Genomic DNA, 14,453 nt, shown 5'->3' with positions numbered 1-14,453 from the left:
TTGCTGTATCCTGTGTTCTCACTTCAGAGGTGGTCTCTGCAACAACATATTGGATGTGATTAATGGCCACAGACAATAGGGGCAGATACCTATGTGACATCAAGCTTCCATTAGGATGGAAAAATGGGTATATCCACTAATATACATTTGTTCAGATGCCACTGGAAGAAATGGTTGCATAAAATGGTAACTAATATCAAGCATCCTAGAATGCAAAGGTGTCTTTTTTAAAACAGCTTTTACGACTTATGCAAGAAATATTATCAGAAGTTTGTGCCCCGGTGTGTTTTTCAAAATGAACAACCAAAACCAAAGTGTCCAGGAAAGAAAAATCCCTTTATTAAGCTTAATATTAGATAAAAGAAATAAATAAGTAACCACATATTTAGTTTTCCACTGAAGGTTGAAAACAATTGATTATTAACAAAATGTAAACTGCCATATTTCAGCTAATTAATTATCTGGAGTGCTCAGTGCTAACTGTCGACAATATTCCTGCTTCCAGCAGACAAGAGTGAGCTGTATATGTTCCCTCTGTCATTGACAATGACATACAGTCAGCCCTGTTTGAGTTGACATAAGGTCATATTTTCCTCTCCAGTGAGACTGGGGCATCTACAGACTGTCGGCTGACGTTTTTAAACTATGATATTACAAACTCCACAGGCTCTTGTGATCTGTTTTACATTCCTTTGTTCCTGAGTTTCTTGAGCTTGTGGAGACAGAGTCAAAGAATTGTTCCTAATTTCTCAGCTCTGTATTTCTGACTTAAGTTTACAGAAAAAACAAAAGGCAACATTTTAGCAGCTGATTTGATTCCCAGTTTTTATCTAATTAAGAGCAACTAATAGGTATCACTTTAGCAATCAATTTTTATCCCTTTCAGTCCCACTGAATCATATCATGCTAAGTGGATTTTGACTTTTGATTGGTCCCTAAGTAATTATAGGATAATGGTAGCTTGCTAGTTTTACAGTTGTAGAGTAAAAGTAATTTAGTACTATAACAGTTGGTGCTGCTGAAATTTCTGCTTCTACATTGATGAAGTACACACACTGTTCTGAACATAGGATAGATGTACAAGGTATGGTGTGATATCAGATCCCTGATATTGCCAGGGTTCATGTGTTCTGCTAGGGGTTGAGCAAACACTGGTGGAACAATTAGTACAAGCAACTTGGATGATGATGATGATGATGATGATGATGAAGAAGAAGAATTTCTGAAAGGCTTGCACTAATGGAATTTAAGTACTGGAGGATGCAAGGATGGAGACAAGGTGTCCATAAGCAGAAGGTTTATAATTTTGGATTGATATACAGTAATTGGATGCTATGAATTCAAAGGCAAAGAAGATACATTGGAGTAGGAAAGGGTGCAAACATAGCGCTTGTCTGTCACTCCTTAAACTACCCATGACTTTTCCCAAGATTACACAGTTGCCTACCGAGCAAGCTTGAGAAAACTCATAGCTGCTATAAAGAGTTGGATGCTGCTTTGTACCCCTACATGCTCCAATGCTCTTTTTTCCCTTTGAATCTGAGTGGGCTGCACAACCGTACTGGACACAGCCCATCAAAACTCCATGATTCCTGTCTATATGATTTACTATCAAAATACACTAGCATAACAGTCAGAATATCATGGTTCAGTTGAAATCTTAAGGTTGTTTTTGTAAATTCATGGCATAAGAGAGATTACTTGCCCAAAGCTTTTACTGTGATTGCTTTTTAATATGTCAGCCATTTTTCATCAAAGAGAGAAAGGTTTGTGGAAAACAAGTATTAAGTTGGGTTATTAATGGTCCATCAGTGAGCTTAGCGGCCTTGAGTTTAACCACCATTCTGTAGGATATCTCATTGGTAGATTATGGATAATTACCCTTTTCTTTATTAAGGTTTATTTTTGTTTTCTACATGCACATCCAATCTATTTTGTGTCAATAGAAAAGGAAGTAAATGCAAGGGGTACTGATAACAGAAGCATATGAAGGTTTAAAAACAGTCAGCCATTTATTATTGATTACAGCTTACAGTATTTGGTAGCGCCATGCGTACTAGATCCAAGTAAGAGACAATGGTGGCTGTTTGTCATATCTACCTAACTTGCTTGTGTAACGTGGCCTGAGACAGGGCTCTTTGGTACCACTACAATAGTAATCATTACTGGGAACCAAACCTGTAACTCTTTGTTTGTGTTGTAGGCTAGGGATTTTCCAAACTGTGTTCTGCAGATCCTTAGGGTTCTGTAAGAACTAGATGGGGTTCTCTGAAAGGCTAAGGGGGGAAAAAGTGCCCTCAAGTCCAGTCAATTTTCTCTCGATAGGGATTTGCCTCTTGATCAATGATTCCATGGTTTTATTTATTTATTTAAGAGGTTCTGTGGCTTGAAAAAGTTTGAAAACTTTTAGGCCCTTGGTGCCACACACAATCTATACAGGTAACTTCTGACAAAGGATCCAGTCTACAACGTCCAGGGCCTACTTCACCACAGTTGCAACAAAGCAGAGTTGTGCAATATAAATCCAGATTTATATTTTATTAGTTTCAGATTCTTTTATGCACTCTAGCACTTGAGCAGAGGGGCTCTACAGCAATCCAATCCAAAGAACTTTACAACCCATTGGTTTCAATGGGAGCAGTAACTATGGGATTAAAACTACATTCCCATGCAAGACTAAATGGGATTCTGTTGGGTTTAGTTTCATTTATTCTCACCATAAAGCCAGAAGGTGCAGATGGAGTCCAAGGGAGGTGTGAAGAACCTTTTAGTTACCTTGTTACACGAAATCCACCTTTCCCAAAGTTTCACTGTATCGTTTTCATTGCTCATTTGTGTTCATTTTGGTGTTTGGCTTTTTAGGGGAGGTGTGTATATTAAGATTGCACTAAAGGAAACTGTGATGGCAAAACGTATAGGAAACCTTGCCATAAAGTATATAGGATGCAGCTTCCAACAGGATTCAGCAACTAACATAAACTGAAGCATTTTCATTCATTGCTACAAAAGTCTCTACAGTAGTGAGCTCCAAATGAAGAAAATGAAAAGTATTTGACTATGACAGTAAACATACTTTTTTTAAAAAAAAAAAGCTTTACTGTGAAACAGCTATTTGTTCACCATTTCACTTGGGCCACTTATCTAGCTGTGCTTTTCATTAAATAGAATACTAATATTTTGTTTAATTCTTGAACAACAACATAAAACTTTTGCACTTGGTGAGATATTAATCCCTTTAGAAGAGGCCACTTTGCCTGACAGTAATTTCTAATTCTGTGAAGAAATCAAAATAATACTGGCGATTCTCAAGGGGAAAAAAAAACCCCACACATTTTTTCTTCAGTTTGGCATGTGTTACCCTCTCAGAAGAGCAACTGCTGGTGTTTTCCAGATAGAATTAAGGGGGAAGTATGGAGTTTGGGATTTCTAATTAAGTTGAAGGTTTGATTTTCCTGATAAGGCTGCCACAGGTGGAATACAGCTGTGGAATGCAGCAGAAACTAGAATCAACCCCTTTGGGGATGGATGGAGGTGTTAACTTTGTGTCAGGAAAGGGCTAGACCAGAAATGCACTCAGATCTCCCATCCAGGTATGGTTCAGGAGCAACCAGAAGCACCACATTAAACACCTATGAGGCCAAAGTCACAAGACTCCTGCTTAACAGGTTGCAGATCTGTACTTGATAAGACTTCTTGGTCCAGACCAAATTTCTGAGATCTCTCTCTCTCTCTCTCTCTCTCTCTCTCTCTCTCTCTCTCTCTCTCCCCCTCACTACTCTTGGAATCTGGGATAGCTTTTCTTTTGGCCTGTATAGGGCTAGGCTGCCTTAGATCCTGGTCCAAACCAATCTTCAGTCAAGGATCTCTTCTCTCCTTGACACTAACTCCTGGATAGGTATCAATTAGCTTGGAAGAAAGGAATTGAATTAGATTTTAGACATTAGCATCTATCAACCCCATATATGGTGTCACTGGCAGTGGATGGAGCCAATTTAGAAATGAAAAAACATGCCCTGGACTCAGGTTTGGTTCAGGACCACACAATTCCCTGCCAGCTGGTGATAGTGAGTCTATTACACATTGTGTTATGCCTTTGGAGTTTCTACATGAACTGACATGGACTGCCACTCAGACCTAATAGATCCTCTGCTGCTAAATTGTTCTGGCAGGTCAGATGAGGAGAAAAGTGTTATTTGTTTTGGTGGGCAAGGAAAGGAGCTAAATTCTGCACTTTGCTATCCCTTTACAGATATTACCACTTTAAGTTCCCTAATCCCCCCAGAACATATATACCTTCATCTATTTAGCATTTATTTGTAATTTTTAAAATCTTTTAAAACTCTTTTTATGTCTTACATTATACATGTGTGGAACTCCCTTTTTTGGACATGTTCTTTATTTTATGATACTGGTTTATGACCATAACAAACTTTAACTGTTTAATAACTGCCACTTTGGCATATGACCAACACCATATTAATCAGCATTTATTTTAAGAAACATATTTTCCAATAATTAACTGAAGCCACCAGTTTCTTCCTAAAAGGATGGACAGGTGTCCAATGCACATGAAACAATGATTAAATTAATTTAAAAAAATCAATGAAAGATACATGTAGATGGTAAAATAGGTTTTCCCTGACATTTATCCCCTGTGGCTCCCCATATGTAACTTGCTATATTCCAAACTATTTGTATCTAGCTGTTATAGGTTTGTAATATTGTAAAGAACACATCTTCAAATACTAGAGAGGAATTACCTGCTACTAATGTACACAGAAACAGCCTTTTTCAAAGGTTAGCAAACTAAAGGATATTGGCAGTGACCCCTCTTGGGCATGTGTTGTGCAGGGCTGGCTGAATGGGCACTGGCCGAGGGTGCCAAAGCTTAGGGGGCACCAACACCACCCCTCCTTCCAAATCATTCTAAAAATGCAAATCTTTGCATCTGCAGAAAGTAACGCCATCGGTCAGTGTGTCCTAGGGGCACCATATACCCACAGCTGGAACTGGTGTTGTAACGTTGCATGCATGTCGGAAGAGGCATAGCTTGTGGTGCAGTTGTGCAACCCTGCATGCAATGTTTTGACAAAAGCATCAGACTCTTTGGAGATTCTGGACTAAATTGTAAAGTCTCCTTTAAGCTACCCTTGACTCCTCGTTATTTATGGATGTGCCCACACAGCTTTCTTGGCAACAGAACAAAAGTGGATTGCTACTGCTTCCTTCCACAGATTTGTTGACTTCCAAGTCTAGCCTGTGGCCCTGGAATTTCCTGGTAACTTCTCATCCGAATACTAACCCAGGCTGAATCATTTTGTTTCCAAGCCAAAATACAATCAGCCGAGGACTATGACCTGCACAGCATTAACAGGCTCCTATTTCAAGTTGCCTGAAATACCCTCCTCTTTCAAAGCGGAGATATACTGCAGTATTTTGCATGCTCCACTCATCTATATATATGTCTATAGGTGTCAAAATTAAAGTTAACCCAAATTTCCACAATAGAAGCCAGCTGACAAAAGTCTTACAACATTTCCAGAAATCATTCTGACTCTTTGACAGTCATGCTAAAACTATGACATAACTCTAAACTCTTCCTGTTTAAATATAGTCCCCATCTAGTATGATACAAAGATAGTCATACCACTATTGGGCATCTATATATTCAGACTGTTAATTAGAATGTAAAAGGCAATTAATTTGTTGTGTTGTATGACAGTCTGTCCTTGTACACATGACAAACTATGTCTGTTGCAATTTCCTTTTGTACACAGCTATTAAATGTATAAAATTCTGCTGTCTTTGCACAAAGATAGTCTGTTTTCCGATACAGGTCCACATTGTTTCAGATTTCATAAAACCAAAACTTTGAATTGTTTTTGCCGTTGAAGCAACATTTCAAAATTATTTCAAAATATAATTTTCACCTTCCCAGATAGCCAGTACTGGGAAAAAAGAGAACTATGCCTGTTATCATTATCCTCTGGCTAATATGTAATATCCATAACATGTTTTTTGTTCTACAAAAAAAGGAAAAACCCTGTTGGATTAGTTTCACCTACTTAGACCTTCAAAAAAAGACGTTCAGTCAAGCCATCAGCAATATGGCAGGTACTTACTAACCGCACATGCCAGGGAAGAAGGTCATTGTGGATTGGCTGGCTGATTTAAAGCCTGCTCTTGCTGATTGCTTCTGAAACTATAGGTATGCCTGTATGGAATAATTTATTGTCATTATTGTTATAATACACTGGAAGTCCTCGTGTTAGTGAATGTAGTGGCATAAACATTGCAAAGCAAATATCACTTCATCGGTTCATTAGAACTCTATTTCACATAAAACCTCTTTGCTTCCACAGCTTTTTTTTTTTCCCCTGATTTCATTATGTCCAGGTCTTGCTATACCTTGTCCTGATAGCTTAGAAAAAGACTTTAGTACTTGACTTTTTTCTCCAATGAGACTGTATATAACCCACAATCATTTCCTAAGCTTTTTTATTCATAAAAAGCCAAGAAATTGTCCATCAAGGGTCAATCTATCTATTTTAAAAGAGCATGTTCTGCAGCGGTATTGCGTAATTATGGAATACAGAAAGGAATGCATATCTGACCGTCAACCCCATCCATTGTAATCCCATTGCACAGCTATGGCAACAGAAATTAAGAGCAGGGATATTTCCAGCATAGTAGTCTTTTAGGATTCAAGTTATTTTTGTACATAAGATATTTATGCATGCAATACTCTGCCTGCTGTAAGTGATAGAATTCAAGAAGTTCTGAACCAAATCTGCAATTTGGCCTTTCATGTCAGTTGATGGTGGTTGTTTTAGGCTTAACTGTCTCATAATATTCAAATTCTTCACTGGACCTTCATTTAGGTTTTTAACATGAACTCAGCTGAAGTTTTGCATCCCTTTTTGTTAAGTTTTCAATGTGTAATAGTGTATGGCACCCAGACTAAATTAGTTGGTTTCTCACCATGGAAATCTATAGGTACTTACAATACTTTCTGACAAGGAAGATGAGCCTGAACTAAAGATGTTCCCCCTACAAAAGAAAGAGCAGACAGAAAACAAACAAATAAATAACACCAATCAAAATTCTGTGCAAGACTCAGCTTCCCTGCCTTGATAACTTAGGTAACGTCTTCAGTGCTAGAATGGAGTTCTAGCACTGGAGAATGGAGTCCTCCACTCCATTCTAGCACTGAAGATGTTACCTAAGTTGACAAGGGAGGGAAGCTGATGATGTTCCCTAGCTGGGTAATGAAACATTTGCAAGAAAACAACCAACCACAGAGAACCCCAAGGACTCCACAATAAATAATTGAATTAGTAAGTTCTGATTAAAAATAATTGCTTGTAAAATAAGGTACCTCATTTAGAAAGTATACATATAAACCACTCTTTCTCATATTCACTCACATGTAAGGGCAACCCCTCCCCTCATTCCCCTTCCTCCTTCCAGCAGAAAGAAGAAGAAAAGGATAGAATTGGAGTAAGAGCAGAAGGAAGGCCTGAGAACCACTGAGAAGGAAAGAAAAGAGGTGCCAGGTCTTTGAGATGGGTAGAGTAAAGGGGCATAGCAGGGATTCTAAGGGTGCTCTTTATTAGTATAACAGAATCATGAAAGCCTATCAAGATTTCTTATGCTAAACAAATAAAAATAGGGTTATTCTGAGTTTCTTTCTTACACTTTCCACTTTCCCAGGACTGAGCTGTGGATTCTCCTCTCTTAACAGTTCATTGCTCTTTCCCCCTTTCCCAAGCCCAGATCTACATTCCTTCACAGGTGGAAGGATAGAATATTGTGACATTGAAGCATAGAATTCAGGCAATCACAGACAGGTAGAGGAAGACTATAACAGGTGGCCGTTTAGATATGATTCTGTAAATTGGGTATAATTTGGTCAGGCAGGCAGTATCTTTTTCTCCAGTCTAGGTGTGTATGTTGAAAATGAATATTTATTTATTTATTTGCATGTATTTATTTGATTTCAGAGTCTCGACAAGTGACTCTGGGCAGCATAGAAACATAAAACAATTAAAACAATACAAATGAATATATATGGTTGCCGAATAAAACTATTGCCATAGATGTTAATATAGCTAAGAAATGGGGCCCTTAACACACTCGGGGCCCCAGGCCAGAGCACATAGCCAGGTCTTCATGGCCTTACAAAAGGCCAACAGGGTTAGGGCCGTCCTAATCTTGGACCAGTCATTCTCTCTCAGCCCTAGACTAGGAAGTAAAACAACATCTGTCTGCCAATACTCACTGGACTTGTGTGGTAGATAACTGTCCATCACCTTCAATAAAGAGGCCTTCATCCTACAGTGGATTGATTTGGGCTGATAATAATAATAATGTATTTATACACTGCCCAGCTCCCAAGACTCTAGGTGGTTTACAGTAATCATAAAATAGAATCCAGTAATAAATCCACCACTCATCAACCCCAAATCAACAAATTAGTGGAGTGTAAACAATAAATATAATCCAATATTTATATAACTGTCTATAGACATAGGTATGAAATAATTTTCTGTCCTACATTTCTTGTGCTGATGTAAATAAATATTATTGGATATCTCTTTGTGTATTATCTATTTGCTTTTGAAATTCTGTTTTTCACCATTCAGGGAAATCACACCGAAATTCTTGCACTGTTAGTAGCTCATCCTACTGAGAATGTCTTGTATTAATCACTTAATCAAACGGGGATCCTAGAGACAGTATCCAGAAAAAGCTTATTTTGATGTATGCAGCTGGAATGTAAAATATTTAACTGGAATGTCAAAAATTATAAAACAGACTTTGCCTCCTGTCCTGACCCAAAATTAGTTTTGTTATTATTATCTGATGGTTCATGTAAGGATCTGCTTCACAATGAGCTTGTCATATTTTTATTACTGACAGTTTGAGTGGAAATAGCCAAAAGGTGCAACGTTCTCATATCAGTCACGTTGAGCATATCAAAGAGAGGGGCAAATAGCCCTGTCATTAAATTTAATGCATTAGCTCAGGCCAGATTTCTGCAACCTGGTGCCCTCCAGATGTTCTGGCGTTGCCCAAATTCAGTATATCTGTATGTTGGGGAAACTGAAGCAATACATCATAATACATATTACCCAACCATATTAAACAGATCAGTGATCGTGTTTCTTAAACACTGTACATACATCACCTATTCATCAGCCTTGTTGGAAGGAGCTATTGGGATAATCATCCCATCGCTGACAGGCCGTATTCAGCTCATCCTTCAGTTCTTCCGTTATTGTTTAACCACACTGCATTTATCATGTGATTAAAAAGAGTAGATTGTGGCTTGTTTTATTTTTTTAATGACCGTCTTCCCTTTTTTGTGTTACTAAATTAAAGTATATATTTAAAAAAGAAGTGGGGACAAGTCAGGTTCAAAACTGCCTTGCTTCTAATTTGTTTGTAACACTATGTGCAGTTATACTCCTGGTCTCCTACTTGTGGCTGCTTATGAATAAAGGAGAATCTTTCTTAAGCCTGACAAAGCTAAGGCTTGGTGGCGGTGGGGAGGGGGGAGCATCCCACTTTGGTATTTGCCGTTGAGTTATGACAAATGCATGGCCTCTGTTTTGAGTGTTAAGGGAAATGTAAAAACATGTCTAGATCTTGTGAATGCTCACACAGTGATTTGTTGGTTTGATTCTTCAGGTCGTGATTTGGCAAGCACGACCCTCCCTGGATACCCTCCACACGTCCCCCCTGCTGGACAGGGCAGCTATTCTGCTCCGACGCTGACAGGGATGGTGCCTGGTGAGTTTTTATTAAAAACAAAACAAAACAAAAACAAAAAACTGGGGCGGGGGGGGAGCTGAATGAAAGAAAGGGTTTCAGCCACAAAGCCAAGTCGTTCCTTTGTGTTCCTTTTACATGCCAGCCGCATTTAGATTTACAAAGCTGAAGGCAAGAAGAGATGTTAAACGCACAAATTAAGGAACTGCCTTTCTCTGTCTCTGTAATTGTGCTATGACAATGATGTGTAACTCCTGGAAACCTGAGTTCAGGCTGATAGGAAGGAGAGTGATTTAAAAGAATTGGCGGATTGGGTACTAGGAGAAGTTATTCCGTCAAAATATGTAGGGAAAGAAGCCGCCTTCCTACTGAATACATATGATAAAAGATATGTAAAGTTAATTTTGGAATTATTTTGCTCTCTGCATTTTTAGCGTGCGAATCATTTTAATTAACTTGGCTATCAATATTTCTCACAGTTGTGCCTGTGGATTCTCATACTTTGAAATGATACTGCTTAATGCAGTGTTGTCCAAACTTGGCCACTTTAAGATGAGTGGACTTCAATTCCCAGAATTCCCCAGCCAGCCATGGGGAGTTGAAGTCCACTCATCTTAAAGTGGCCAAGTTTGGACAACACTGGCTTAATGTATATGCTTACCAATGTTATCCAAATGATCTAATTATTAGATCTTAGCCATTCATGTCTCCAGTGAATCATCTCCTCTTCCCAGATGTTCACCTTTGGTCTTTATAACAACTTCTTTAAAAGATGTCAGCTATTTTCTAGAATGTTTTTATGAACTCTCAGACCAGTTAAGGTTATGGAAAGTGCCCTCAGCCAGGACAGGGCTTCCAAATTGCTCTGATGTTGAAGAAAAATGGGCAAGTTTTTATTACTGGATTACAAATCGGCTGCAGTGTGATCTGAAATGTTGTAGTACGTCTGTTCAGAAAAGTGAATCCCTCTGCTTTGCTGCTTCAGATTGAAAGGTCAATTGACTACTTTGATCTGAAGAAAAGGGCCTTTTCTGATCTTCTTTCTGGAGCGCTGCCTCTGTTCAGTGCTTGGCTTTGAAGAATGGCTTCAGCTGTAGCTTTGCTGAATCAAAGGGCTCCTTCAAAGTCCTGCACAGTCCTAGCTTTTACCACTACTTAAAAAGATATTGAGTTTATCAGACCCTAATAATGAAAGCAGACTGAAAATGGAGCAGATATTACTAACTCTGCAAATATATTTGACTTTCTCTTACTATTTAGCCAATTAAGCTTTACCTGTATAAACAAAAATGATTTTAACCAGTCAGCATTGCTCTTCTATCTGGTTTCACCAATTCTTTATTCAGAGAATACATGATTGATTCAACAGTAATAGATCCACCTCTTGCAAAATCATTTTTTCTTAACATAATTAGTGGAATCGATAAATTCTCTTACATCTCCAGTTTAACAGGTAACCTACCAGGCCACAACATATGTGTCTGGAACAAACAAAGAATTCTGTAGTGGCTTCCTGAAATTCTTCCTTGCTCTCTTAAAGACAACAAGCTGCATCATCTCACAATTATTATACAGAACAGACAGGTGGAAACTATGTGATTCAACTGATCCTTTTTCCCTAGATGTTTTTTACAGATCACTTTTTTTTTGAGTTTTAAGAGCACAGTGTTACTCTTCTGCATTGTAAATGGCTCTGGAAACTATTTTTATGTAATGATAGTTTATCTAGTTGCACTAGACAAAATTAGTTGCATTAAAATTTTGCCTTGAGAGTGCCCTTGTCTAGAGTTCTAGGCAGGCAGACAGTCATGACTTTTTTTCAGATTTTTTTTTTTCATTCCTTCCAGTTCATTTCCACTTTTTAGTGGAAATTAAAGTTCAGTCCATCCCGAACCATCTCTCAGCATTTTGTGGCCACTGAGTATGTTGCCTTTTCATTGGACTGGATATTATGTTTGCTCTCCTCCTAGTAGTTTTCTTTTTCCCACAAAGTTTTTTGTATTTCTAGTTGCATAGCTTAGACAATTGAGTGATGAAAGTTTGGACCCATAAAGATCCATATTCAAAAAATGAGCTTGCTATTAATCTATAGGTTACCTCTGGACTGTGACCTTTTGAAAATTGATTGATTGATTATGTGCCATCAAGTCGTTTTCAACTCCTAGTGACCACATAGATAGATTTTCTCCATGATGATCTATCCCTAACCTGGTCTTTCAGGTCTCCTAGCAGTGTACTTATCACCACTGTAACTGATGGAACTATATATAATCTCTGTGAAAACTCTGAATGGATTAATTTTATATTATCATATTCCAGTCTTGCAATTAATTTTAATTGTTTGATTTAGATCCATTCATTCTTTCCTAAAGACTTTGTTCCTCTACCCAATTCCCAACTAACACATGATAGCATTCCTTTCAGGCAATGGCATTTATGACTTTAGAAAACATCCAGATAAAAGGATACCCAACATTATTAAGACTAATGATAGTTGTGTCATATTAATTAGAACTAACATCTGTATATTACTGGGCTTGGTTCAATTTCTTTGGCTGTCCACACTGTGTTGTTGAAATAAATATTGCAGATAATCTATTGTCCATAATTTAAAAATAAAATATGACACTATTTTTTTTTAAAAAAACAAGGTGAATTAGAGATGTAATTTTAATGATACAACTAAATTAGTGAAATTTCAGTGGATAATGTAGTCAATTTTTCACTAGAAGTAGCCATGTAGATTAACTTTTATGTTTCCCTCAAATCTTTCTTTAATAACAACATTCTGGTCTAAAAGGTGAAAATTGTCTGTAATTCTTGTTAATCCCTCTTGTTCATTTAAACTAGGCTAACTAGCACCCAAAATAACTTCTTGATCCTCTCTTGTCACTTATTGTTTGGAGGGCCCATTTCAGAAACCTCTTCTGAATGCATTGCAGTCTTTTATCATTTGCCTGTGCAACAGCCGACAGATCAGCTTTATTACACACACATCAGTGTTTGTACTGTGATATGACTGAATTATTCTGTGCTGACATTTATACAGGGAGAATCCATTTTACCAATTCTCAGACACTCACTTCTAGACATATTGATCTCTTGTAATAATTTTCAAAACATATGCAAAAAAGTGGCTATAATAAATCTTTTAATAATTAGCCATAAGGGGTGGCTATAATTAATGAACATAGTGGGGAAAAACTACAAAATAAGGAAAGTATAAAAGAGCAGCTCCTCTTCCTCTTCCTCCTCCTCTTCTGACCATACTATACACTACAGCAGAATCTTGTTCTGAAAAGTGCTACTAAATGGGAAGATATAGATATGTACATTGTAGCTTTTCAGTGTGCATAATATTTGTCAAATATTATACAGGATTTGTTCCCAAAAGATCAGATCTGGAGGCAGGTATCTTGGAATAAGATACTCTATAAGCAAGAAATGAGAACCAAGATCAGTTTGGCTAATATTTGTCAGAATCATCCTTAGTGTCTAAAATGAGGACTGTGTTGAGTTTTTTTGGCACCCCGAATCATCCTGAAGCCAGGACTATTGAAGAATGTGTGGTGTGCAGTCACCATTGTGAAATGCGGCTATAGAGCAGCCCTGCATGCTCATCACAACGATGTTGAAGGATCACTCATGGAGGACAACTCATGCCAAGGGCCCAGGCCATATGATTTTTCAAGTGTCGCCCTCTAGCATATACCATTGCCTTAGATACAGCCCTCTCCATTCAGGACCATCATGTTTAACCCTGCCCTTTAATGAATACTGTATACCCAGGAAAGAATATAAAATGTGTAATGTGATCCAGTAGATCAGTCAATACATCAGTTTTCTTTAGTGGTTAAGTAACCCAAAGTGCTTGGTTTGTTTTCCGAGTACATTGTTCTTCAATGTGTGTTTGTGTGTGTGTGTGGGGGGGGGGCGGGCGGGTAGTGCTATTCATCTCTCACTAGATTGTCATAACTGGATGATGGGATGGACCTAGAGGATAGCCAGGAATATTTTTCTATTTACTAACTTTAGACTAAGACTCTGGACAAATGACATTTGGTTTGCTCTACAATCAGGATGCAAAGCAGAGTGTATACTCTGTGGCATGGCTCCTACTGAAAGCATGCTCCCCAAATTTACTTATGCTGAATTTGTAGAAATCCAATGTAAATCACACTGAGTTTTCTAAAGGAAAAGTAAGATTCAAATATAATAAAGTTCCTTGATTCCAGAAAATCAAGCATGATTGTTGAAAATACATTTATATATGTGGAATTCAAGCAACAGGACATATCTATTCTTCTCCTGTTTTCTGTGAGCTTTCTGGAAGCATCTACTGTAGTAGTTCAGTGCAGGAGACTGATGAATCCTCAGTCTGATTCTTTTCTTCTTATTAGTAACCTTTCATGGTATCTATTAATTGAGTTGCCTAGCTCATGTTCTCATGTTGTGCTCCCCATACTAGTTCTGTACTTTCACTGGAGCCATCATTGTTTATTTGGGGAGTAACAACATGATTATTCACATAGTTTCTTCCCAACTACCATGTTGACTATGGGAGGCATCTACAGGAAAATGGGTTTGTATATGCAACTGTGGAAGGTGATGCTAAGGTTGAGTTACATAAGATGATCTTTTCCATAGCTACTACCCATTCCAATCTCATAAAATGTTCA

The 14,453-nt window shown here is 37.9% G+C and overlaps 1 protein-coding gene across 1 annotated transcript in view; it reads left to right on the top strand.

Annotated features, from left to right (window-relative positions):
• Positions 1-14,453, top strand: part of PAX5 (paired box 5) — a 238,428-nt gene that overhangs the window by 172,794 nt on the left and 51,181 nt on the right. Inside the window, exon 8 of the mRNA XM_088130025.1 lies at positions 9,694-9,795. Coding sequence (XP_087986151.1) covers positions 9,694-9,795 — 102 coding nt within the window. The remainder of the gene's footprint in view (positions 1-9,693; positions 9,796-14,453) is intronic.

This window comes from Python bivittatus, unplaced genomic scaffold (assembly GCF_059951505.1).
Source record: "Python bivittatus isolate LINGU-HERP-01145 unplaced genomic scaffold, Pbiv_v1 ctg000850_np1212, whole genome shotgun sequence".
In the NCBI taxonomy this organism is placed as follows: domain Eukaryota; kingdom Metazoa; phylum Chordata; class Lepidosauria; order Squamata; family Pythonidae; genus Python; species Python bivittatus.
Note: the sequence above shows the minus strand (reverse complement) of the source record. Positions and strands in the feature narration are given on the sequence as shown.